Source organism: Tenrec ecaudatus, chromosome 16 (assembly GCF_050624435.1).
Source record: "Tenrec ecaudatus isolate mTenEca1 chromosome 16, mTenEca1.hap1, whole genome shotgun sequence".
NCBI lineage: Eukaryota > Metazoa > Chordata > Mammalia > Afrosoricida > Tenrecidae > Tenrec > Tenrec ecaudatus.
The window spans coordinates 94,775,762-94,799,476 of NC_134545.1; the positions used below are offsets into that span (position 1 = coordinate 94,775,762).

Below are 23,715 nucleotides of genomic sequence, written 5' to 3' on the forward strand. Positions count from 1 at the left end.
TTTTAAAAAGGAACTGTCTCCCTTTAAAATCTACTCAGGAAAGAAGTGTGGTAAAAAGTGGACAGGAAATAAGGTGCAGAGAACAAAATGGTCAGCTACGTGGCTAATTATGGGACACTCTTTCCTATGACCTAGGATAAGTGATGTACAGACCTTGTTTTGGAAGCACTTCCCGGAACATTGACTTCATTTCTGCCATATCTTAATTGTAAACTTTTTCCTGGAATGAGAAATCAATGATTAATATCCAAGAACAAATTCCCAAAGCGTATATGGCCCAGGATATTTTCATTATAAAGAATCCCTACAGAAAACCACCCTTTCCTTGCATAATGTCCCCCCTCATTTCCTGTGGTTCTTTTCACTGAAGCAAAGGGAACATGGCACATGTGGGCATGCTTCCTTCTGTTGTCCCCGGGGCTGCTACGTGTCAGAACGGACTTGAGGGCACTCACAACAGAGCTCCTTGCGAGCTGTCCTGAGTCGGGGTGGGGGGCTGAATATTGTAAACCCCTTCCCCCTGCACTCCCGACCCCGCACCCCCATGCCACGTAATCGCAGAACTACAGTTTTCTAAGAAATACCAGCTGAGGAAGAAGTGAGCACCTATGGGCAGCCAGCGTGGGTCACTGTTGGCATCTCCCCTGGACAGTGGGCGAGGTAACATGACCACCATTTGGAGGCTGGGGTGAGGCAGCTCGTAAAGGGAAGGAAGAGCCTGCTTCGGAGTCCCTGTCCGCTCAGCACCAAGCAGCTGGGGTCTACTCTGAAGAATCGTTACGACAAGCTTCCCAAGGATCAGTTCCAGCTCCCTGGCTGCAGTCTGAAAGGAGTTAGCACAAATGGGTCGCTTTGCGCCTGTACTCCGCGGAGGCAGGTTGCCAACTTACTGCTTCCAATTAGAGAGAGATGGCAGGGCAGTGCGCCAGCATATACCCTTGCAAACGTACTTTCTGACCATCCCAGCACACACACCATCTCCCACCGACCGACCGAGGTCCTCTGCTCCAAATGCTACTCTGCCGATTACTGCTGCGCTCTGTTTAAGGTACTCTGCACTGTATTTGTAACACGATCCCTTTCCAAACTCTGACGTGCCTCCAGACAGTTCCACCCATTTTGTGATATTTCACCACACTGATGCAAGCTCACCATGCCTCTTTCATAACATCACCACCACAGGAGAAATATTTATAAAGTGGTGACGCTGGCGTGGTGCCTGTCTTTACCACCCACTGTCAGTTACAATCAAGTGAGGACGTTGCTCGTCTTCCTTATTCCCACTCCACCACTCTTGACATTCCTAATCAAAGCTTATTCTTTATCTACCAGCCCCTTGCCCCTCTTGCTCAAATTCCTATTCTGTGAAGTCTACCATAAATAAGTTTTAGAGGAACCCGTATCTACTCTCCATCAAACCTTGGCTGTCCACTGCTCCATCTGGGAGTGAAGATGAAGTGGGGAATGGACCAGATAGAAAGCAACTTCGGAGTAAATGGGATCTGAGCTAAACACTGTTTCCTTAGAATGCACGGCAGCTCCTCCTATCTCATTTGGTCCTTTGTGTTACTTAGGGCTGTGTCTGTGCCTACCCATCGCCTTTTCCTCCTTCCCTCCCTTGGTTCCCTAAAGGTTAACACCGTGGCAGACCTTAAAGGATAGCTCCGTATTGGGCTGCTAGCTGCCTGGCCAGCGGCTGGAAACCAGCCTCTTTGTGGGAGAATGATGTGCTTTCTACACCCTTAGAGAAAACAGTCTCAGGAACCACAGGGGCAGTTCTACTTGATAGCACTGCGTGTGAGTTGTCGTATTTGAATTATTTAGTGTAAGGAGCCCTAAGGACACACTGCTGGGTAAGCCGTGGACTGCTAACTGGAAGGTGCTCCCAGGGAGAAAGAGAAGACTGTGTGTTCCTGTGAAGATGTACAGTCTCAGAAATCCTCTATCGGGTTACTGTGAGTTGGAACTCATTCAACGACATGTTGGCTTGGGTTTGGTTTTAGGGCAAATCTGACATGCCATGAGGAGAGGATACACATTATAGATGTTGATGAATATAGAAGAAATGGATTTGAGCTAAGAACTTCCACACAGACAAGAGGACTTTAAAATGTTTGTGGAATTGAAGTACCTTTCCCATCACCAAAATGCTAAAATGGTCAGCAAACAAGTAATTAAATCTTAACTATTTTAGAGAGTAAGAACTTCAGCTATGTACAATTCGACTATTATCCTCTGCTTTCTCGTTCATCGGTATTTCACATCCCAAAGCTGGCCTGGGGAAAACAATGAAACTTGGTGCTCTCCCAAACCTTAGTTCTCTGTTGGACTGAGCTATCATTGTTACTGGATAGGGTGTGAGCCAAAGGTCTGGGAGGGAGTGGGCTGGGCCCATGTGTGGAAGACCTGTGGCATCCCTGGCCTGGGTGAACTGTCTGCTGTTCTGGCGCTGGGTTTTGTTCCTAGGCCCCCCTGGGTGTCAGCAGGAGAAAACAGGAAGGGAAGGGCTAAAACAAGCACTGTGGTGGCTGGAGGGCAAGTACTGGAAGGGCTACAACATTGTTTTGGTTAATTAGCTGCCCTGGAAGTCCAGAGCGGGAAGGAGCATTTACTTCCTTCTCCCTGGTGGCCTGCAGGTAGCCAAACGTGGGAGCTTTGTCTGGGAGCTTTGCCTGGTCCAGTGCACTGCAGCTGTTCCTTAGAGTCCTTATTTACTGGTCAGGTAGATACATGTATGTAATATCAAGGACAGATGGGAGCGAAGAGATTATAATAGCAATGGCTGAAACGTATGTGGATTATACACTTATCACGGGGAAAATTAACTTACTACTAGAGTTCTGTTTTTCATGTTTACAGATGTTAGGTACCGAGAGGAGTATTGGTGGTGCAGCGGTTAAGTGCTGGACTGCTAACCAAAAGGTTCAGAGTCACCAGCTGCTCTGAGGGAGAAATGTGGCCGCCTGCTTGTGTAAGCCATGTAAACACTACGGGCAATAATTGTACAGTCTTACAGGGTCACTGAATGAAAAGCAACTTAAGGCAATAAGTTTTTGTTTAAGCTGTCTTGACTACTGGGCGGGGAATGAGAAGAATTTTAAGTCTTCAATTTCTTAAATTATATGTTTAAAAAAAACATGTAGTGAGCTATCATTAAAAAAAAAATTTAAATAACCCAAAGACTTTAAATTAGGCTTTCTTTCAATTTGGTTGTTGGCAGAAACTCGAGCAGCTTCCTGACTTGCAAATGCATTAGGTACCTAATAATGACTTCTTAGGCTTTTCTCACCAAAGTTTCTGCTATTTCCTTTCGTCTCGTTTGGCATTGAAGAGATTCTAACCTCTAAGTGCCTTTCATCCCAGTGAGATCCTACATGGGTGAGAGAATCCTTTCTTTGGTAAAGTCTAAGATGATTCTGAACTGGATATGGATGAGCCTGGAAGGCACTGGACTCAAGTGGAAAAAGTCAACAATAAAAACATGTATGACATCATTGTAAGGCATCAGAAAAGGTTTTCATACTACAGGAAGCATTCTTTGATGGTTAACAGTGTCGGGAGGCCAAAGGAGGGTAAGTCAGGAACTAGAAGGCAGACATCTATTACCTTGGACAAAGGGAAAGGGCACATAAAAGAATGTTCTAGGTTCCAAACCCTAGGGCAGGGCTTAATCAACAACGGACAATGACCACATCCAAACACCAATTACACAATAAACACTTGAATGCTAATTTTTATTCCCTTGGGAAAGGTCAGAACTTTCATGCCTAGAAATGAAGACCAACCTAGGGAGGAGAAAGATAGGCAGTGATAGGAGAAATGAGGACCCACGGTAAGCCTTGTCAACAAGGCCAGTTTTCTTGGGGAAATTCAATATTAGTAGAGATTATCTATGACAGTTTAGGATCTAGAAACAGAACCATTCTTTTTTGGAAGTAGTATTTTTTTTGGAAGTAGTATTATAAGCATATAATTCATATATCATAACATTTTCAATCATATTGAGAAGATTTGTGCAATCATCACCATGATCAATTCTAGAAAATTTTCTTCTCATACTCATTGTTGGTAGCTCTTCCCACACCCCCACCCCCATGCCCTTTAGTAATTATTTATCCAGTTACAGATTTACCTAGTCTAGGTTTCACCTACAGAAAAACATACAAAACAAAGAGACCCAAAACCTCAACAATGACAAAATAAAGCAGAGAAAAACCTCAATGTAAAGAAAGCAGAAAATATTTAAAAAATGAAATAACTTTAAAATCATCCAAAAGGGAAACCAAACGATAAGGTGTTCACATTGGAACCTAACTACATCTGTCGTAATCAACTTTACAACGCTCTCTGTCCAGAGCAAGGCTACTCAGCCCTGGGCTCTGGTCAGAGTGGGATTCACTGGAGACCAACTTATGTGAAGACCCTACAACTGGATTCTGGGTTTCACTCTCATCCATAGCCTTCTGCAAACCAAGTGCTCAGAATTGAAGCTCGGCTATTGTTCCTTCCTTCGGATTTTATTATATCACGATTTTTGGATCACACAGACTGGTGTTTTTCTTCCATGTGGACTTAAGACACCTCACTTAGATGGCTGCTTGTTTGAAGACAGGTCTTTAAGACACCAGATGCTATTCTTTCTGATAGCCAGGCACCAAGGCAGATCATTCTGCACCATGCTCGCCTGTTGTATATTCTCTGACGGTTTCTGGGCATCATCTAACACATGCCAATCTTGGTTTAAACACTGCTAGTCTATATAATTGCCTTTGGCAGTCCACAGTGTCCTCAATATTCTTCCAGCATCATAATTCAAATGCATCAATTCTTCTTCAGTCTTCCTTATTCAATGTTCAACTTTCACATGTATTACAAGGCAATTGAAAACACCATAGCTTGGGTCAGGTGCACCTTAGTCCTCAAAGTAACATCCTTGATTTTCCACAATTTTTATTGAGAGGTCTTATGCAGATTACCCAATGCATTGTATCTTTTGACCCCAGGCCTGCCGCTTCCACGGACACTGATTGCGGATCCACGGCATAGGTAATAAATATTTAGGAACACATATTCAGTGTTTAAAAATAGCTGAATTTTGAAATTAGTTAAGGTTACATCCCTTCTGAATGAGTCCTGGTGGCGGGCCTAGTGGTTATGAGTTAGGCTGTGAGTTAGTTTATTGTGCCAACCTGGCCGATAAACACGTGGGGTTAACTGAAGGGTGTAGGGATAAATGGTTTGTTGAGCTTCACCTTTCTAGTTCTCGTGTCTCTTGCTTTCTGATGATCAGTCCAGGGTAAAGCTGCCTTGGTCAGTTCCCTGCTTCAGCTGGTCAGGTCCCTGCCCTGATGCAGCCCTGGGTGCTGGACCAGCCTTGTGGAGACCCCTGCCAGTGCTGAGATGCTTACACGTTCACTGACTCGACTTTCCTCCTGCATTCGGCATCTCTGTGTCCGTTTTGTGAGCTGGAGGACTTCGTGGATTGGTGTTAGACATATGGGTCAATGTTGGATTTGTGGGGTTGGGCAGCACTGGGTTGGGATGTTTTCTTGCTGCACACTTAATCTTTATATGAAACTCTCTTATACATGAATTTCTGTAGATTTGTTTCTCTAAAATACCCAGACTAACACATTATGGTACCTTGGTAGTGGGGTACTGGAGAAACAAATCATAAGATGGAGAGTAGATGTTTGTTTGACCTCTCCCTGATGGTAGTTTCTGTTGTCTAGCTAGAGGCCAGATAAAGCCACACTATTTACTTGGTTCTGTTCTGGGGAAAATATGGGAAGTAGGAAAATAGTTTGTAAGCCCACTTGATTTCAGCCATTAAAATTTGATCTTTAGATGGGTTTAGACCACATCTGCAAAGCTAAGCCCCACCCAGTGCTTTGGAGTACTCAGGAACCAGTGGTTTTTGTCAAAAGCTGGAAAAAATCTGGAACCATGAAGGAAAACTCCTCTCTAGGACTAAATGTTAAAGGGAGCCTGTGAGCAGGCTGAAATGCTTGCTAGGTGACCAACTGGATCTACTTGTTGAGTGGAAGTGGGAGAAATGCAGCAAATAAGAGACGGGCTGAGTTTGGCTACTGACATCTGTGGACTTGGTTAACAGAAGAAAAAAAAAGACGAGAACAGGTTGACTGGTCTAAGGTTCATGACCTAGCATGAGGGGGGTAGGCTTGTTGAGTATTGGTGAGAGCCCATGATCTAAAGGCAAGGGGACCAATGGGCACCCTGTGGAGGCTGAGAGGCGAGGCAGCCCATATTGAGTTGACCAGAAGTCGACCAGGAGGAGATTTTTGAGCCTGTGAACTGGTGCATGCTGTTGCTGACTTTATGGATGGCTTGTCTGGATTTGACTTTGCTTATGGATGCAGACTTCACAAGGTTCCAACTGGAATGAAGGCTCTTCATGTTTAAAAATATGCTTGTCTTCTCAGAGAAATGGGTTGATGTAAGTGGGCAGTAAATAAATTGGATACTCAAAATTGGGGGGATAAAGGCTTGAAGTGGTTGGCTTACCAACTTTCATAGGTGGGGGAACATAATCACAGGATTATGATTAAGGTGTAGGTGTTACTTAATTGCAATTGTGAGGTTAGAGAATTATGTACAGGTGGCAGGTTGGCAAGGGGCGGATTGAGTTAGTTAATTTATTGTTCCAACCTGGCCAATAAACACATGTGGGGTTAATTGAAGAGCGGAGAGATAAAAGGCTCCGTGAGCCTTGCCTTTCTAGTTCTGGGGTCTCTTGCTTCCTGATGGTCGGACCAGGGTGCAGCTGCCTTAGCCAGTTCCCTGCTTCAACTGACAAGGCTCACTTCCTGCAAGAAATCCCTGAGAAGCCACATGGACCTACCCTGATGCAGCCCTGGGTGATGGAGCAGCCATGTGGAGATCCCTGCCATGCTGAGATGCTTAAACGTTCAGACTCGGCTTTCCTCCTGCAGTCGGCATCACTGTGTGTGTTTTTTTTTGTGATGGAGGATGACTTTGTGGAATGGTGTTGGATATATGGGTTAATGTTGAACTTATGGGTTTGGGCAGCACTGGGTTGGGATGTTTTCTTGATGTGCACTTAACCTTTATATAACACTCACTCTTATACAGGAGTTTCTGCGAATCTGTTTCTCTAAAGTACCCAGAATGACACAGGCAGTTCTACCCCACCCTACAGAGTGGCTAACAGTTGGCATGGACTCGATGGCAGTGAGTTTGGTTTAGTTTGGCCATTTCTTCTGAACGAAAGTTACTGACATGACCTCAAGGATTTTTTCCCCCACCCTGATCTGTTTCAGGTTTATACTTTAAATGGGGTACGGGTTTGTACTTTGGCTGTACGATGCTAATTAAATGTGACTGAATATATTTCTTAACCCATCAGAGCTCAGGTTTTTCACTAAAAACAAGTTCAGCATCTGTCTTGGGTTTCCAGGTTCAAATGAAAAAAATGGATGTAAAAGTGCTTCGAAATACAGCATGACATGACTAATTTGATTTTTCATTGTCTAATTTTACAGTCCTGTCATGAAGGAGTCTCATTACCACTAGGGTAACTTCCAACTCTAAAAGTCCTTTGAACCTGTAAGACAGCACAATCTGTTTAAAGGTGTTTTCTTTGACACACTTGTTTTCACTTCTACTTTTAAAGCTGCATGTGATGCTGAATGATTTTCTTCAATGTTTTTAAAATATAGCAATACAGAAAACTCATTTCAGAATGTAATTCAAGGTTATGAAATAGAAAAAAGCTTTTAAAGGCAAAACAAAGAATAAAAGCCTTTAAAATGAAAATCAAGGAACTAGAAAGGAAGGTCGGCATACATAAGAACTCGTCTTGGTTTTTTGATGAAGGTGACAGGTGAATCAGTGCCTAAGCTAAAGAAGTAAATACACATGAAATAGTGTAAAATATGAACATTTCACAAGCACTTTCTCAACCAAAGTACAATCGCCTTTTCACAGAAGAAACACAGAGTTCTTAAACTGGTAACAATTGGTTCTATCCACTTGCATGCTTTGGTTGATTTATTAGACGCTTAAAAAATATTTGAACCAATATAAAAAAATCAGGAGATTTCACATAGAAATTTCAGTTCCCTCTTGAGAAATCTGGTGACATCAGGTTCCCACATGGTAAAGTTTGATGATGGCTGGGAAGTGCGGTTGCAGTTCAAGGAGCATGTGCTCCGGAGTTCTCAGTTCCCACTGGTGCTGACGGTTCCCCTTTTACCTTAACCGCCTGACTGCCACGGATACTGAACTCTGCGACACCAATAAGATACAGCCATTGCAGCCAGCGGAGTACTGTATGTCAAATAGTCTTTATCACTAGTGGACACTGAGATGCAAAAATACCATCTCAGAATTGAACGAGGCACCAGGAACAATTCAGTTTAGGTCAAAAACATTAAAGGTTATTTTCCTTTTGTGAATATTTTATTAAATGATTTCCTTTTAAGTAAGTCAAGCAATCTAGTGCAGAGTTGAGGTAGCAGGGCAGAAATGGTCAAAACGCTTTCTAAAAAGCCAACTTTTGCTTTACGTAAGACTTATTGCTGACTGATAGATGCATTTTTTAAAAGTCTATTATATTTCTGAATGTAAACTAACATGAGAAAAAGAGAGGAAGTCTAGTAAGAAGTGTCACTCAACAGACACAAAGTAGACACACAGGCAGCCCTCAGGTTATGAAAGAGATCAGTTCCTAAAGGGGGTCTTTAAGTTGAATTTGTAAGCAGCAACAAGTGCTTGAGACTCTTATTTAGCTTTAGTGCAAGAGAAGGCTAAAGTTTTTTCAGTAATTCAAAAGTTGTACACGCACCAAGTGAAGGTGACTGTTAAGAATTTGTCTTTCCAAAGGGGCAACTTTATGTAACACTAATGAACAAGTATCATTTATTCTCACTCAGGCAACTGTCCCCATGCTAGCAGAGTGCTTAATTTGGATTAACAACATTCTTCTGCAGATGCTAAGTAACATAATATGTGAAGTACTTGGAAACTACAGTAGATCCCATTCTGTTTTACTATTTGGCATCTGTTGGTAGAAAAATGCTGCAACATGTTCAATTTGGGGAATGAATTCAGACTCATGTAAATAACAATGTGCAGTGTCTAGCTTCTAAACTGTGCCTAGGATTTAGAACGGGAACTGTTCTTAGGTGAATTTGGATGATGCCATTGGTTCTTGATGATGTCAGCTAAAGTTCATTACCTAAACTTGAATTCATTCTTGCTCAACAATCTTTAGAAGTTCTGAAGGTCCATTTAATTGATAGGGAAGCTGAGGAAACTGTCCAAGGTCCCATGCTCAGAGTGGCCTGACTTTAACTGGTTCAGAACCTTGTCTTAAGTGAATCTGGATCCAAATCTGCTTCCTTATTCCATGTGAGCTGGTTTCATTCTACACAAAAGCCGTAGCTGATGTACTGTATTACTTGCAGTATTCTGGCCCTCTAGATCAGTGGTTCTCAACCTGTGGGTCACGACCCCTTTGGGGGGGGGGGAGTGTTGAATGACCCTTTGACAGGAATTTCCTAATACATCCTACATATCAGATACTTACATTATGATTCATAACAGAAGCAAAATTACAGTTGGATAGCAACGAAAATAACTATGGTTGGGGTCACCACATCAGGAACTGTTTGTATTAAAATGGTCATGGCATTAGGAAGGTTAAGAACCACTGCTCTAGACCATCCCTGGCCCCCTTTCATTTGCCTTTCATGTCCAAATATAAGTCTAGGATTGGAGTAGTACTTGAACTTGGTACTCTGGAGTTTTCCTCTCGTGATCCCAAGCACTTCTCGATCCACTGGATGGGATGTTCCTAAAACACTAAAAGTTAATCCTGTATTTGCAATTTTTAATAGGCTCTGCTTTATGCTACCACAAAGCTATCACAGAAACACCAGGACCAATTAAGACTTGCAAGAGAATTTCATGGAGAAAAAATAACATTGCTTCAATTGGAATGTGGCCAGAGAGTCAGTAGTTGCCTAGGAATCTGCTTTGATAACATCAAGATTCATCTCTACCTGAATTGCAAGGCCCACACATCTCTCAACAACAGTCTTCATAGTGCCAGAGGTTGGAAACTCATCAAACTAAGTTGACATCAGCACAGCCTATGTTGCGTCAGCTTCAAGGAAGGCAAAGTGGCAGCAACACTTTTTAAAGGTACATGGTCTATGCTGCCAGCCCAAGGAACAAATCATAATCTACACTGCAGGAATAAATGCTGAACTATTTTGTGTGTGTGCGTGGGACACGCTATAGAGGCATGTGTTGAGAAGTGGGGTGACTTCTCAACTGCTCAATTTTAACTAGTACCTCACAGCATCATGGGACCATGTAGTTGGTTTAATCATGATTGGAAAAATAGAAAGACTAAAGTATTCTTGCCAAATCTATTAAACGGAGTCTTAATAGCTTCTAGACCCCCTTCTTGTCTACAAAAATAAAGAAAAAGGGACAGCATGATAAATCTAGCACATGGCATTCAGAAAGACCTGTAGCTTGAACTGTTCAAAATGTCAATGCCACAAGAGAAAAGATTGGGGAACTGTTCTAGAAAAGCGCTGTTAATTATGCCCAGATATGATATGTAAGTCTGGACAAGACCCTGATTTGGGAGTGGGTGGAGTGTAAGCGATATTCTTGGGTCAAACAGGAAATTGTGTACATGGACAAGATTTTTAATTTTACTAAATTGTTGATTTCTTTAAATTACTTAGTTTCATTATGGAGATGAATTTTCTATAATATCCTACTTCTTAGGCTATTTAGCACAATTTAGAACATGTTGGAAAACTTGGAGTGTTTTTAACAATAGATATTGACAACCTATTTCCAGATGGTACAATAATAATGAAGCACATGTGGGAGGGATATAAAAATGGCAAATGTTAACAATCGTCCACCCTAGAGGAAAAGTACATGCCTGCTCACTGTATTCTGTCAAGTTTTCAAAATGTACGAACAGTTGCACAGTAGACAATGTGGTGGAGAACCATGTCAGAACAGCTTCAGAGGTGTAGCCAAAGAAAAGATAAAAGATTATGATAAAATGACACTCTATAAAACTTGGCTGACAGTACCCAGGGCAGGCAGAGACCCAATACATTCAACCCTTCAGAAAGTCTTTACCAAAATAATAGCAACCCATGTAGGGCGAAATGATAGGCAGATATATCTGATACAAACACACACTATTCACCAAGTAAACATGGTAGTAAAGCTAAGAACATAAGTTTTGTTATAGAAGTTATGTTTACGTGATTAAAAAAAAAACCCAAACCTAACTCCCTGCTATCAAGTCAGTTCTGACACAGCGACCCTGTGGACAGGGCAGAACCACTCCTGTGGGTTTCTGAAGCTGTAAACCTTGACAGGAGCAACAAGCTTGATTTTTTTTTCTTCCACAGGAGACGTGCAGTCTAATGCATCACCCACTTTGCCAATGCTGGGCAAGCTCAGCAGCAATTACTTCCTGCTGGAAAGGCTCTGGAAGCGGTTCCAAAGGTAACTAGGACATGAACACTGAATCAGACAGGCTTGGTAGTACAACAGCCTTCGGTGATTAACCAAGGGTAGTCCACTTTGGCTGGAGCGAAGGTATACTGGAAATCAGAGGAACTTAAATAGTTTGCATGGTCGCCATTGACTGGGAATAAACAATTTTCAATTTACCTTACAGTTCTCTAGTCGAATCCCCGCCCAACTTTAGCAGCCAACTATTACTAAAATGACAGGGTTTGGACACAAGCCAGCAGAAGGAACTACATGAGCTAATGCATGACTCTTCTAAAGAACTATATGAGAGAAACACGGTAGACGGCATATTTTCTAAACTAGTATTCAAAAGTTAGTCCGGAAAACCACGGGTGCAGTTCAACTCCGTCCTACAGGGTCATCGCGAGTCAGAATTGACTCGTTGGCAATGAGTTTGTTTTTGAGAGATGGAAAATGATTTCAAGTTTCAGAATTCTAACAAAGACGTAAGAGGAACTTGTCAGGGGCTACATTTTGTTTGGTTTTAGGGCTCCATCCGGCGGGATCCGCCCAGGCCTGGTTCGGGTTGAGTTCGGCCCACTGGTCCAGCGGCCTCATCTCATAGGGAGTCTCAGGAGGGCCAAGCAATAGAGGGCCACCGCCCGGGTCAATCGGAAAGAAAATCTTTTGGCGGAATCAGCCCGGAGCCTTACTTTCCTTCTGGGGCCCGTCCGCTCCCCTCTCAGGCGCGGCGGAGTCGGCGCGTCCAGCGGGCTGAAGCCAGGGGGCACTCACCTTTATTCGCCACCAGAGTTGATAAAGGGAGCCCTCCCCCCACCCCCGAGGGGCAGGAAGCACACTTCTATTCCCACCCTTCCGCTGTGACCCCGTTGGGACGTGCCAAAGGCGACTTCCGGGTAGGACAGAGCTTCTCGGAGCCCCCAAGTGTTGTACACCTGGGAACATGACCAGCAATCTGTGCCCAAACAAGCGCCAGCTATCTCGCACCCTCGGGACCCCCTTGGTGGCCAAGTGGCCTTAGCTACCCAATTTGTCAAACACGGGACGTCAACTAGCTCCGGTCCTTTGGGCCTACTTACAGAGGGGTCTCTTCCCACAAGGCTCAGCTGTCGCCCTGAGCGGTGGCGCGATTGGGCAAAAGGACGGTTACGTCACCTTGAGACAGGAAGTTAGGCATCGCCGTTGCCATGATCCGTTATGGCGGCCTCAACTTCAACAGGAACTTCCGTTTGGGAACTGGCCCTCTACCCTACCGGAGGCTTACTCTGTGGCTTAGCGTGCCAGCGGCGCCCAGTGGGCGGGGGACAGGGCTGGGAAGGGACGAGAACGGAGCGAAGAGAGCTGGCGCCGACGCCTCCCTCTGATTGGGCGGTGTCCTCCGTCCTGGCTCCGCCTACTCTTCTACGCCAGCGAGTGGCAAGCCTGCGCCGGAGGGGTGGGGCGGGGCGGTCGGGGAGCGAGAGTGTATATGGAGGGGCGGGCGGGGCGGGGCGGGGCGAGTGGGGGAGGGGCGGGCGGGGGGCGGCGGTTGGGCCGCGTCGCTTCGGAGGAGGAGGAGGAGGCGGTGGAGGAGGAAGGAGGGTGAGAGAGGAGGATGGCGGAGTCGGGGCTCCGGACGGTAACCGGGGGCCGGGGTAGGGCGGGAGGGCGCCTGTCGGTCGGCTCTTCCTGCCTGCCTTCCTGCCCGTCGGGCGGTCGGGCTGGCGGTCTGTAGGCGAGGCCCCGCGCGCCCTGACAGGCGCGAGCCGGCGGGGCCGGGGCGAGGCCCAGGGGCCGGGGCCCTGGGAGGCGCCGCCGCCGCCGCTTTCCTGGGTGCTGTCGCGGGCAGGGTTGGGCCCTTGGAGGCAGCTCTGCACGGGGCTCGCAGCTCCGCGCCCGGAGCGAGCCGCTCGGCCGCCTGTGACAGCGACCCAGGCTGGGCCTGCGGCGGCGGCTAGCGGCCGGGACAGTGCGGGGGCGCGGGCCGAGGGGCCGCGGACGCCGGGTGCCCTCGGCCCGGGCCCAGGCTCTGGGGCGCCGTGGGCGTCCGAGGGCGTGCGGATCGTCGGAAGGACCCGGGCGCCTCGGGGATGAGCCGGGCGGGGTCTTTGCTTGCGGCTCCCTCCACCACCGGGACCCCCCCCCCCCACGCCCCGCCAAGCCCACCACTGTGGTCGTGTCAAGCCCCTTGGGGAGGTGGGAGTGGTGAGTCGGCCTTGGGTGTGTTGCTTGGCGAAGCGAGTTGTAGCCATCCCAGATCGCCTTGAACATGCCTGATGGCCACCTCCCTCCGCGGTGGCTTTTAGGGATAGAGGAAAAGTACTCCACCCCCCCCTTCCCCGCCCCCAAGCTCGGAAGCGCTGGAGGCCCCGGGACAAAACCATTTTCCCCCCCAGCCCCGTGTGTCCATTGTTTTGTACCATCCCCCGCCCCTGCCCCACGCCTAGGTAGAAGTATAATGACTCCAAGCCATTAATTGGTCTTTAAAAATATGTCTAGCTATTACTAGAGGGTTTGTGTTATTTTGGGAGTATGGCGTTTACAAACAGGTGGAATGAAGACCGATTCGAGAGTTTTACACTTTCGGCCTTTTGCAATTAGGCATCTGATTTTCTTGTCTCTCCGTTGCTTTTTATCATAATGGGGGTGATGAGAATAAAAGAGGAAGCACTGCTTTGCAGCCTACTTAGAGAAATGTTTTTGAATTCTCTGGGGATGCTGAAGTAAAACGAGGTTGCAGATGTGGACTGTATAGTATTTATCGCCAGCAGGATAACTAGCAACAGTTATCGCTATGCTTTTGCACCTGTGTAGTTAAATGTCAGACGCTTCTAGGATATACTCAGAGAACCTGTATCAGAGAGTGGTTTTTGTTGTTGTTTTCTAGAATCTAAGGGTACATTCATGTAACCAGTTTTTGTATCTCAAGGTAGTGTTGATGCTGAAAAAAATAACCATGCTTTAAAAATCCTCAATTTATTAGTGGACTAATTGCTACCTTCCTCTTCCTCTCGTGGCCTTTGTAACTGTTACTACGCCTTTAAAACCATTTAGCTCTTGGACACAATTCATACCTTTCCTTAGGCTTATGTGGTATAATTTGACTTACGAAGCATTGTCTATGTGTCATTGGACAAGAGTTTTTGAGGTATACAATGTGTAAGTGAGCATACCCCCACACATTTGATAAACCTTTAAAATAATGCATTTGGATATAATATGTACACCATAAAATGTTTTTTTCCCCTACCCCTTTCCCCCCCCTCTCCACGCCCCTACCCCGCTCCCATAAAATGTTTTTATTTAGTCGTGCACTTGAAAAATAGTCCACAGGAAAAAAAATAAATGCTTCATCCAGGAGTTGTGGCTTTCAAATGGCTGAAATGTAGAATAAAGCTAACATGAAATTATATTTCTTTAAATGCCAGTTTTAACTTACGAGTCTGCTTTGTCGCTTCCAAAGAACTCACTGCCATCAAATCAATTCTGACTCTAGCGACCTTATAGGACAGGATAGAACTGTCCCTGGCTTTCAGAATAGTCTACTGATAGCAAGCTACCTCTGTCTCAGGCTCCAGAAGAAGTGCTGACCTTACAGTTAGCAGCCCAATTCAAACCCCCTATGCCACCAGGGAGATCTCGTCGCTAAGGGTACTGCAGTTTCCCAAGTTGAAAGAACAGTTGCTCAGATTGGCAATTGATGTCAGAGCTCTTGGTTTTAAAAACCTTTTTTTTGGTTTGTTTGTTATAAATGCATATGGGTTTTTTTTTGCATATGGGTTTTAAAGAATCATGCTAAGCCATACCTTACAAGATTTATACTTAGACTCTTTTCATATTTTTAAGTGTACTCTTATTAATGGCATGTTCAGTAAGTTGATCTGAGCAAGTACAGGATGGCTTGGGGTTGGAATCCAATTTATGAGTTGAAATCCACTTGATGGCAATGGATTTGTTTTTTGGTAGCAAGTACGGATCATACAGGTAGCAAACTATAATATAAGCCGTTTCATGTTTCAAAAGGAACCCCAGCATCATACATTCTTTTGTTTTACTTGCTAGAATTATGGTTTTTAGAATATTAATGTTTCTTTAGTGACTTGGTACAGGGGAAAATGGCAGGTTTTTTCTCCCATATGCAGAGAGCTGTAAATTGTAAGCTCTATGTGGAATACTTCCAAACCTGGTTCCTGAGTATCTGCTGCTATATCTTTTTCTTTTTGCTTCAGTGTACTGATATGGATTTGGGGGAATTTTTTGTTATTCAGACAGTTAAATTGCAATAATATTTGCTTAGAAAATAAGCTGGATTATTAATAGTTGTCTAATTTACTCCTTTTTGAAGACTTGTATTCTTTAAACTGTTTCAGTAACTTTCAGATTGCTTTTAGTAAGAAGATATTTAAATAGAAATAATTTGTTTCAGCTTCAAGAATTCTTAGAAATAAGAATTTGTTTCAATAAAAAATATAAATTGCATGTAGCAATGTGCAGGTCCCTATTTTTAGATTATGAAGATTAAATGAAAGTATATATCTTTAAAATATAATCCACTGAATCATTATGTATCCTCATATGAAAAAGCATAAAATCTTTGCTTATAAACAAGAAAACAATGCCAAAAGCAAACAAACATAAAATTGAGTCTTTTCAGTGAGGTCTACAGTTTATATGTAGCTTGATCTTGGTGGACTAGTTTATAAAATTTCAATTTGGAGAGAAATTCCAAGTATAAAATAAACATTGATTTTTTAGTAAAGCAAGTGAAGAATTGGTAAATATATTAATATAGAATTATATATAGAAATTGAGTGATTTAACAGTGGAATAGTACATTAATTAACTTTTATTTGGTACATGGCGAATGAGCACTGCAGCTATTAAATGGACTGATATGTTTGCTTGTGTTAGATTTATTATATATTATGTATTAGACATTATAATTGGAAGCAAAATCTTTCAGAGATATTTTTGCTTCTGAATTTTTGTTCCACTACTTGTTATTGCTGTATCAAAGTTGAGCCCTATAAATCTTACTACACTGTATCAAAGTTGTGCCCTCCAGGACTTTTTGGAATTATTTTCTCTGCTAATTGTGGTTTTAAATTCTATTTCCTTATCTCCCTGTTTAAACTGGCTTTTAAATTCTAAAATAATTTGAGTTATAGCTGACTCTGTGGTATGCTTTAACTTGGTGTATTACTGACTCTTCTGAAATATGATTGCCAATTTATGCACATTGAAAGAAATGTGTGTAAGTATGAAAAATGGATTTGTATTCCACAACATGTAATTGCATTATCTTAAAAGTAAATGAAGGTTCATTTAGGAGTTTGAGCCCACCAGCTGTTTGCTGGGAGAAAGAAGGAGGCAGCTTACTTCTGAAAGATTTACCTTGGATCCCTGTGGAGCATTCTACTCTGTCTTTCAGGGTAGACTCATTTGGAGTCGGAATAGACTCACTGGCTGTGGGTTTTTTTATGTTCATTTTGTCTTTGTGTTTTGGGGTGTTATTTTGCTGTTTGGATTTTTTGCCTCTCTGGTTCCCAACTGCTTAGTACAGTATCTTTTAATTCACCTATGCAATACTGATAAACTAGAGTTTTTTGAGATATTAGTAACATATATGATTGTGGAGAAAGTTATGCTCTATCAGAATTTAAAAGAACTAACTGGATTTGTGCTATATGCTCTAGCTTCTCTAAAGATCAGAACTGATAGCAAAAAGTAGTGTGTGCTGGAAAATTAATGGTTCTTTAATTGGAAAGAATGAACATAATTCTTGTATCTTAAACTTTACAGGAAACTTTAAAAGAAGGTTTGGTTGGTCCCTATGTGAAACAAACCTGAAAGACTTTATTAATTATTTTGGTATATTTATCTCTTAATCTTTATAGCACTGTGAAGAGTCACAATTTAAGCACTTCATTTGTAATTAAGTAATTTCACAGTTGATAAAGATAATTCTGTTTAAAAATTCCTTTGGACAATAGATTAACATTTTAAAAATATCTTCTAGGTAAGTAGACATAGCTTGTTTGGATGCAAGAGGATTTCTAGAAATTGGAATTAAGTTTAGCTGTTAAATTTGGGCTTTCTTGGGGGAACTGATCACATTAATCTACATATAACTCCCTCTCAAGGGGACGGACAACAGAAAAGTGGGTGAAGGGAGACATCGGTCAGTATAAGACATGAAAATAATGATAATAATTTATAAATTATCAAGGGTTCACGAGGGAGGGAGGTTGTTGGAGGGAGGGAAAAAATGAGCAGAAACCAGGGGCTCAAGTAGAAAGAAGATGCTTGACACCATGGATGGATGTATGGATTGTGATAAGAGATATATGATTAAAGAAAATGTTGGGCTTTCTCAATTGTCAGTTTTGTGTTGTACAGCACACTTTCCTGCTTTCAAGACTTTCAGTCTTACAAATAGTCTAACTTCTAAGTTCATTCTATAAATATTTCTACTTAATACCATTTCATGTTATGGAAATTCTACTGAGTGCCGTCTATGCTCAGACTCGCAGGAGATAGTGGTATATACATATGCATATATATTTGTTTCCTGTTTTTGTTAAGTTTGCAGTTTGTTTCAGGAACTAGGCAAGTGAATAGTTAATTGCTATATTGTTACAAGTGCTGTGGCAATAGCGTCTATTAAGTTGCATGTAGAACCAGCATGTTTACTGGAGGATGGGCTCTCCAGTAAAAGATCCTATGGACTGACTCCATGGACTGACCCCACTGGGTCTGTCCATCTCACTGAGGCTCTTTCTCTGATCTCTACCAAGCAGGATGCTTGAGGATAATAAGTAGCAGACGTAGAGGATACAAAAAGCACATGAATAACAGACAAAGCCTGTTTGGAGAATTGTAGGTAGGAAGCAATTTGGATTCCAGTAACATAATAAGTCATATGCTAGGCTTTCATTAAAGTTTTTATTTTTAAAGATTGCTATTACTTCTGTGCCTAATTGAATTTGGACCTTGAGTGGTAGACCTACATTAATATTAAGGTCTGCTCCAAATGATTACCTAAAACTTATACCTAAGTATATTGTTGATGAGCATTTTCATTAAATAAGAAGAGCAGACCAACATAACTGTTGTTTAAGTGTCTTTGAGTTCTTTTCTGTGCAAAACCACCCCATGTATCAGAGAAGAATGCCCTATAGGGGTTTCTAGGGCTCTCATCTATCTACCTGCCTGTGTAGCTAAAGGTATTTAAGTTTTGAAAAATATTTAGTGATCTTGAGACAAACTGTCATTATCCAAGTTTTACTCACTGGTGGCACAATAGTTAAGTGCTTGATTGTTAATTAAAAAGTTGGCATTTCCAATCTACCCAGTGGCTCTGCTGGAAAAAGATCTGTAATTTGTGTCTGTAGGAGCCTCCAAGGGACAGTGGTACGTGGTCACGTGGAGTTTTTGCCTGGGACTTGCCTCTGAGCACCCTCTGAGCCTCTCAGCTGCCTCCGAGCACCCAGCAGCAAGCAGCAACAACGGACAGAAAAGAGAGAGAGAGAGAGAGAGAGAGAGAGAGAGAGAGAGAGAGAGAGAGAGAGAGAGAGAGAGAATATGAATATACAGAGATACAGCTTTATGTATTTACATATCCTTGGTACTTACATATCATGTTCACAGTAACATTTATGAACTTCCTTAAAACCCATAGTACCAAATGTGCTTAACATGATGCATGTATGGATTGTGATGAGTTTTTTGAGCCCCCAATAAAATGATGAAAAGATCAACAACAGTACTTTTCGTTAGGTGCCATCAACTGTGATCCTACACATAGTGACCCTGTGCACAACAGAACAAATGCTCCCCAGCCCTAAACCAACCTCAGTTGTTTTTATTGTTGCAGTCACTGTGTCAGGCCATCTCACTGAGGGTCTTCTCTGATCCACTACCCAGCAGGATGCCCTGCTCCAGGGACTGGACCCTCCTAATCATGTATCCAAAGTCTGTGAGAGTAGGGGTCATCACCCTCTCTTCTAAGGCTGCACTTTTCCAAGACAGGCTCATTTGTTCTCTTGGCTGCCCATGGCGTATTTAGTGTATATGTGCCAACACTTCTGTTGAAGAGGGAACTTTCTTTACTCCCTGCCATTTCTGGTAACCTTGATGGTGATAATTCAGTTGGGAGTTATTATTTCTTTGCTAGAAATGTGGTATCTAACAAATTAGATGACCAAACGTGTGTTTAGTTCAACTTTGGTTGTATATCTTTCAGTATGCAGAATTCAAATGTTCAAGCTTTAGTTAAGCTTCAGATAAATTGAATTTTAATACTGAACTGAATTTAATACTGAACTGAATTCTATGACTTTATAAAGATAGACAAGCTAGTTATTTATTTGTCGTTGCTAAAGTAAATATTGGTTTATCTACCATGTGTTAATTACAGGGCTAAACTCATAGAAATGTCATGCTTATATACTAGGCAGCTTAAAATAGTAAGGCTTATGATTTAATCTTGAAGACATTTATTTCTGTACTGTAGAAGTAGTGATTTGAAATTCTTAATACTAGAAATATGGCCTAGTTTCAGAACACCCACTAAGCAACTGTGGGAACTCAGCATGCTAAATGACTGGTAGTGCTGCAGTATTTTTAAATTTTCCCCACCTACTGTTACATAATACCTTATAGTAGTACTCACAGAGCATGAATGTTTGGGACAAGAACAAAGTGTATTGAAGCTCAAAAAATGTTTGAGACTGTGCCTAGTGTTGGACAGTAGGACCTCAAAGATGATCTAACGTAATTTTGATCATTGAGTATTTGACACAAATCAGTTGTAATGTGTTAGGTTGCAATTGAGGAGTGAAAGTAAAGATTGTTATTAGGTTTGAGAAAAGTGACTTAAAAATGGAGTCACTATATTAGTACCAATTTTTTGAAATCTTAAAAAGTTTGATAAATCTGATATAAACCTTTTTATGCTTTTATGCCCCTTCCCCCAGGTCCCCCACTGCCATCAAGTGGATTCAGATGTGTAGCTACTTTGGGGGTCCAGGGTTTCTGAGACTCTAGATGTGTACTGAAGCAGATTGCCTTGCCTGACTTGGTCTCATGGAATGACTAACTAGTGGATTCAGACTGCCAGCCTTTTGGTTAACACCAAAGACACCTGTTTGTGTATAGATATTCAACATTTCGGTAACAATAATTGTTATTTACAGAATTTAACCAGCGTTGTGTAACCCAAACTTTGCAGCATTGTGTCAGCCTCTGAAAAACATGCTGAAAAAGATAAGTAAGTAACTATAAAGAGGGAAATCCACTAGTTTATTTTCACTGTTTAGGAAATATGATTTGTAAAGGATTTGACAACGTACTTTACCATCTTATTGTGTTGGTTTAAAAGGGAGCTGACTAGAACCTGTACCAAAAATAACATCATGTAAATAAATATTGGAACTAAGTGTTTCAGTAAAAGATTTTTATGGTATATAAAAGGAGAACTTAATAAATTTGGTTTTTAAAGTCAGCTATATAACTCTTAACAGCATTACCTCGATGAGTAATGTTGTAGTGCATGACTAATTATCTTTATGCAAAATACAAGAAACATATCTGGCCCTTTTTCAACTGAACTAACAATACCTAGCATTTTTATATATAGACCGTCATGATAATTGATGTAATCATAATGATCCTATGGGAAAATCTTGAATATTTTTGTTTATATATCAGTGAAAATTTAGTTTACTATAGTAACTGAAATGTTGCTCTTTTTCTTATATTCAAATTCTTTGAAAATTCACATTCCAGAAATGCTAGATTTGTGTTAACAGTGAAAAAAAAATTGTTAGTTAACACAACACATTCCTGACTAGGATTACTATCAAGTTTTTATAACTGATGGGTTGTTTCTGAGAGCAATTAAATGTAGCTACTGCCAAATAGTTTTTTTTTACTGGCCTGGTGTACTAATCTACTACAGTGTACTGAATGATTTGCATATTTGTGGTACGGATTTTTTTTACACTGAAGTAATTGCTGTGCAGATTTTGACTGCCCTGTAGGTATTCACTAGCTTTTTGTCTTTGAAATTGTTATTAGTATCAAAATATTAAAACTCAGTTCTTTTTCACCTAGAAGTAAAGCTTTTGTGGCCTCTATGGGAATCATGTCCTAGGATTATCATCACAAGGAAGTTGATAGTACAAACCAGTTGGGAATGATAGGTTTAAAAAAAAAAAGTTACATTCCAGATATCATAAATATATTTTGTGTATTAAGCAATTCCTTACTGTTCTTAAATCTGACTAATTCCTTACTCATCTTAATTTAAGCTAAATTGAGGGTGGCTGCTCAATATGTTTTTTTGATTTTGAGTGAGATTTTTTTCCTCTGGGATAGCTATAATATATAATCAATACAGAGATAAGTGGGGTTCTATTTTTAAAGCCTAAGTTATAGTATGCTAATACTATTAAAAGGCTATCAGAATAACTTCCTAGATAAAATTGAGCATAGAGGTGTTTAAAAATACCTTAAATATTTATGAAAGATTGGCAGTTTTATAATTTGGACTAGTTGAATGCAAGGCTTTTGTCTCAATACCACAAATGGAATTGATACTCCTTTTTAATCTTGCTATTTATAGTGTGTTTGGTTTGTTTGATTTTTTTCTGACAATTCCTGGTAAATTGTGGAGTAAATAATGGAAAGGATTAAATAATGGAAAGGATCTGTAATCAGATAGACTAGTGAAGAAATGTGGGTACATAAAAAATGACGTAGTTAAATGTAATTAAAATATTTTCAACTGAAAACTATTAAAAACACTTAAAAACCAGTGAATATGTAACTTAGCACATATTATAGCAACTACACTTTTATTTGGCCTTACACTGATAAATTAGGTAACTGGCATGTTTTATTGCCAGTTTGCCCATGGGAAATGGAGAGTAAAATATAGAATACTGTGGGATTGTTTAGATTGTCTCTGAGATGTTTGCGTTCTCTGGTGAGGAAGGCAGTTTAAATAATACTCATAGGTAAATCTTTCTTGTAGTGGTGTAGCATAAAAGCTTTTCAGAGAATATTTGGCCAGGATATGAGGTTTCTACTATTCTATCTTAGTTACGTTGAGACATTTTAATCTTCCCTCCCACTCCTGGAGTCTTTGCTGGATAATTTTGCAACTCAAATATCTGTTGGAGAGAAATGTTGTACAAGAGAGCTGTAATCCTGGTTATGGCTTATGTCATGGATTGAATAAACAGGAATTTTCAGTTCTTGGCTTAGGATTTTAAAGGCGTTCTGGTTGTGCACTCAGCTGCTAACCCAGAGGAGGGTGATTGGAACCCACCCACCAATCCATGGTCCAGAGGTGTGGCAGGCAGTCTGCTGCTTACGTCACTCTTTGTCAGAATCAACTTGACAGCTGTGTGTTTGGTGTTGGTTTGCGACTCAAGACGCTTGTTTTCCTGCAATCGAAACTCATATAAAATCTTTTATTTCTCATAAAGAATGGATGCAGATACAAACGCTTAGTTTTTGCTACTGTGTAAAGTAAATCGATGCTGTTTCTGCTTTTGTGCAAATTATTTCATCATGCCTCCTCACCAGATGTGTGGGCATTTAAGTGAACGACATTCCTTTAAGTGTTAATTTTAGGTGTTTCTTGGTCTTTGGGTTAGTCTTTTGATCTCTCAATTTTAAGGGCTCCCTTTTAAACTCTTGAACTACAAAAATATATAGCTTTATTTGCTTTGAAAGGAAGAATAACTTATTTAAGGCAGTCCTTTAAACCCAAAATCAAAAGCACTGTTCTTGAGTTGATTTCACCCCACAGAAACCCTGGAGAGGGTCTCAAAGGCTGTAGACTTGCAGGGGAGCAGATAGTTTCCTGTTTCGCCAGCAGAATGGTGGGTGGGTTAGAATTGCTGACTTTGTGGTTATGAGACCCACACCTACCTGACAGCACCTCCAAGGCTGTGTGTGTGTGTGTGTGTGCCGTAAATCTGGCTATTTTTAGGTATTTGTAATCAAAATCTGAGGGATCTAGTGTTAATTTTAAGTGGAAGATAGGGAAGCTTCATTCACTTTAGCCTTTGCTTATTATTTGTTGTCATTCAGTTTGTGGGCCTTGAATACTGTGTGCTCAATAAGAATTCGTATTGTCTTCTAAAAGTTTCAGAGCTTATTAGACTAAAACTGGTTTCTTTATGTAAGGAGCCTGTTGTC

At 41.6% G+C, this 23,715-nt stretch overlaps 2 protein-coding genes across 7 annotated transcripts in view; one reads left to right on the top strand and one right to left on the bottom strand.

Moving 5' to 3' along the window:
• Positions 1–12,842, bottom strand: part of BBIP1 (BBSome interacting protein 1) — a 16,155-nt gene extending 3,313 nt beyond the window's left edge. Inside the window, exons 1-2 of one of the 6 annotated variants that reach the window (XM_075535026.1) lie at positions 12,679–12,842; positions 154–220 (exon numbers count right to left, since the gene is read on the bottom strand). In XM_075535026.1, coding sequence (XP_075391141.1) covers positions 154–199 — 46 coding nt within the window. In that variant the 5' untranslated portion in view covers positions 200–220; positions 12,679–12,842. Of the gene's footprint in view, positions 1–153; positions 221–890; positions 1,073–12,215; positions 12,426–12,602 lie in introns of those variants that run through there. The other 5 variants (XM_075535021.1, XM_075535022.1, XM_075535023.1 and 2 more) reach the window with 5 other exon arrangements.
• A 231-nt stretch (positions 12,843–13,073) lies between these two features.
• The window catches only part of SHOC2 (SHOC2 leucine rich repeat scaffold protein), a 90,814-nt gene continuing 80,172 nt past the window's right edge, over positions 13,074–23,715 (top strand). Inside the window, exon 1 of the mRNA XM_075533359.1 lies at positions 13,074–13,141. The gene's annotated coding sequence lies outside the window, so the exon portion shown is untranslated. The remainder of the gene's footprint in view (positions 13,142–23,715) is intronic.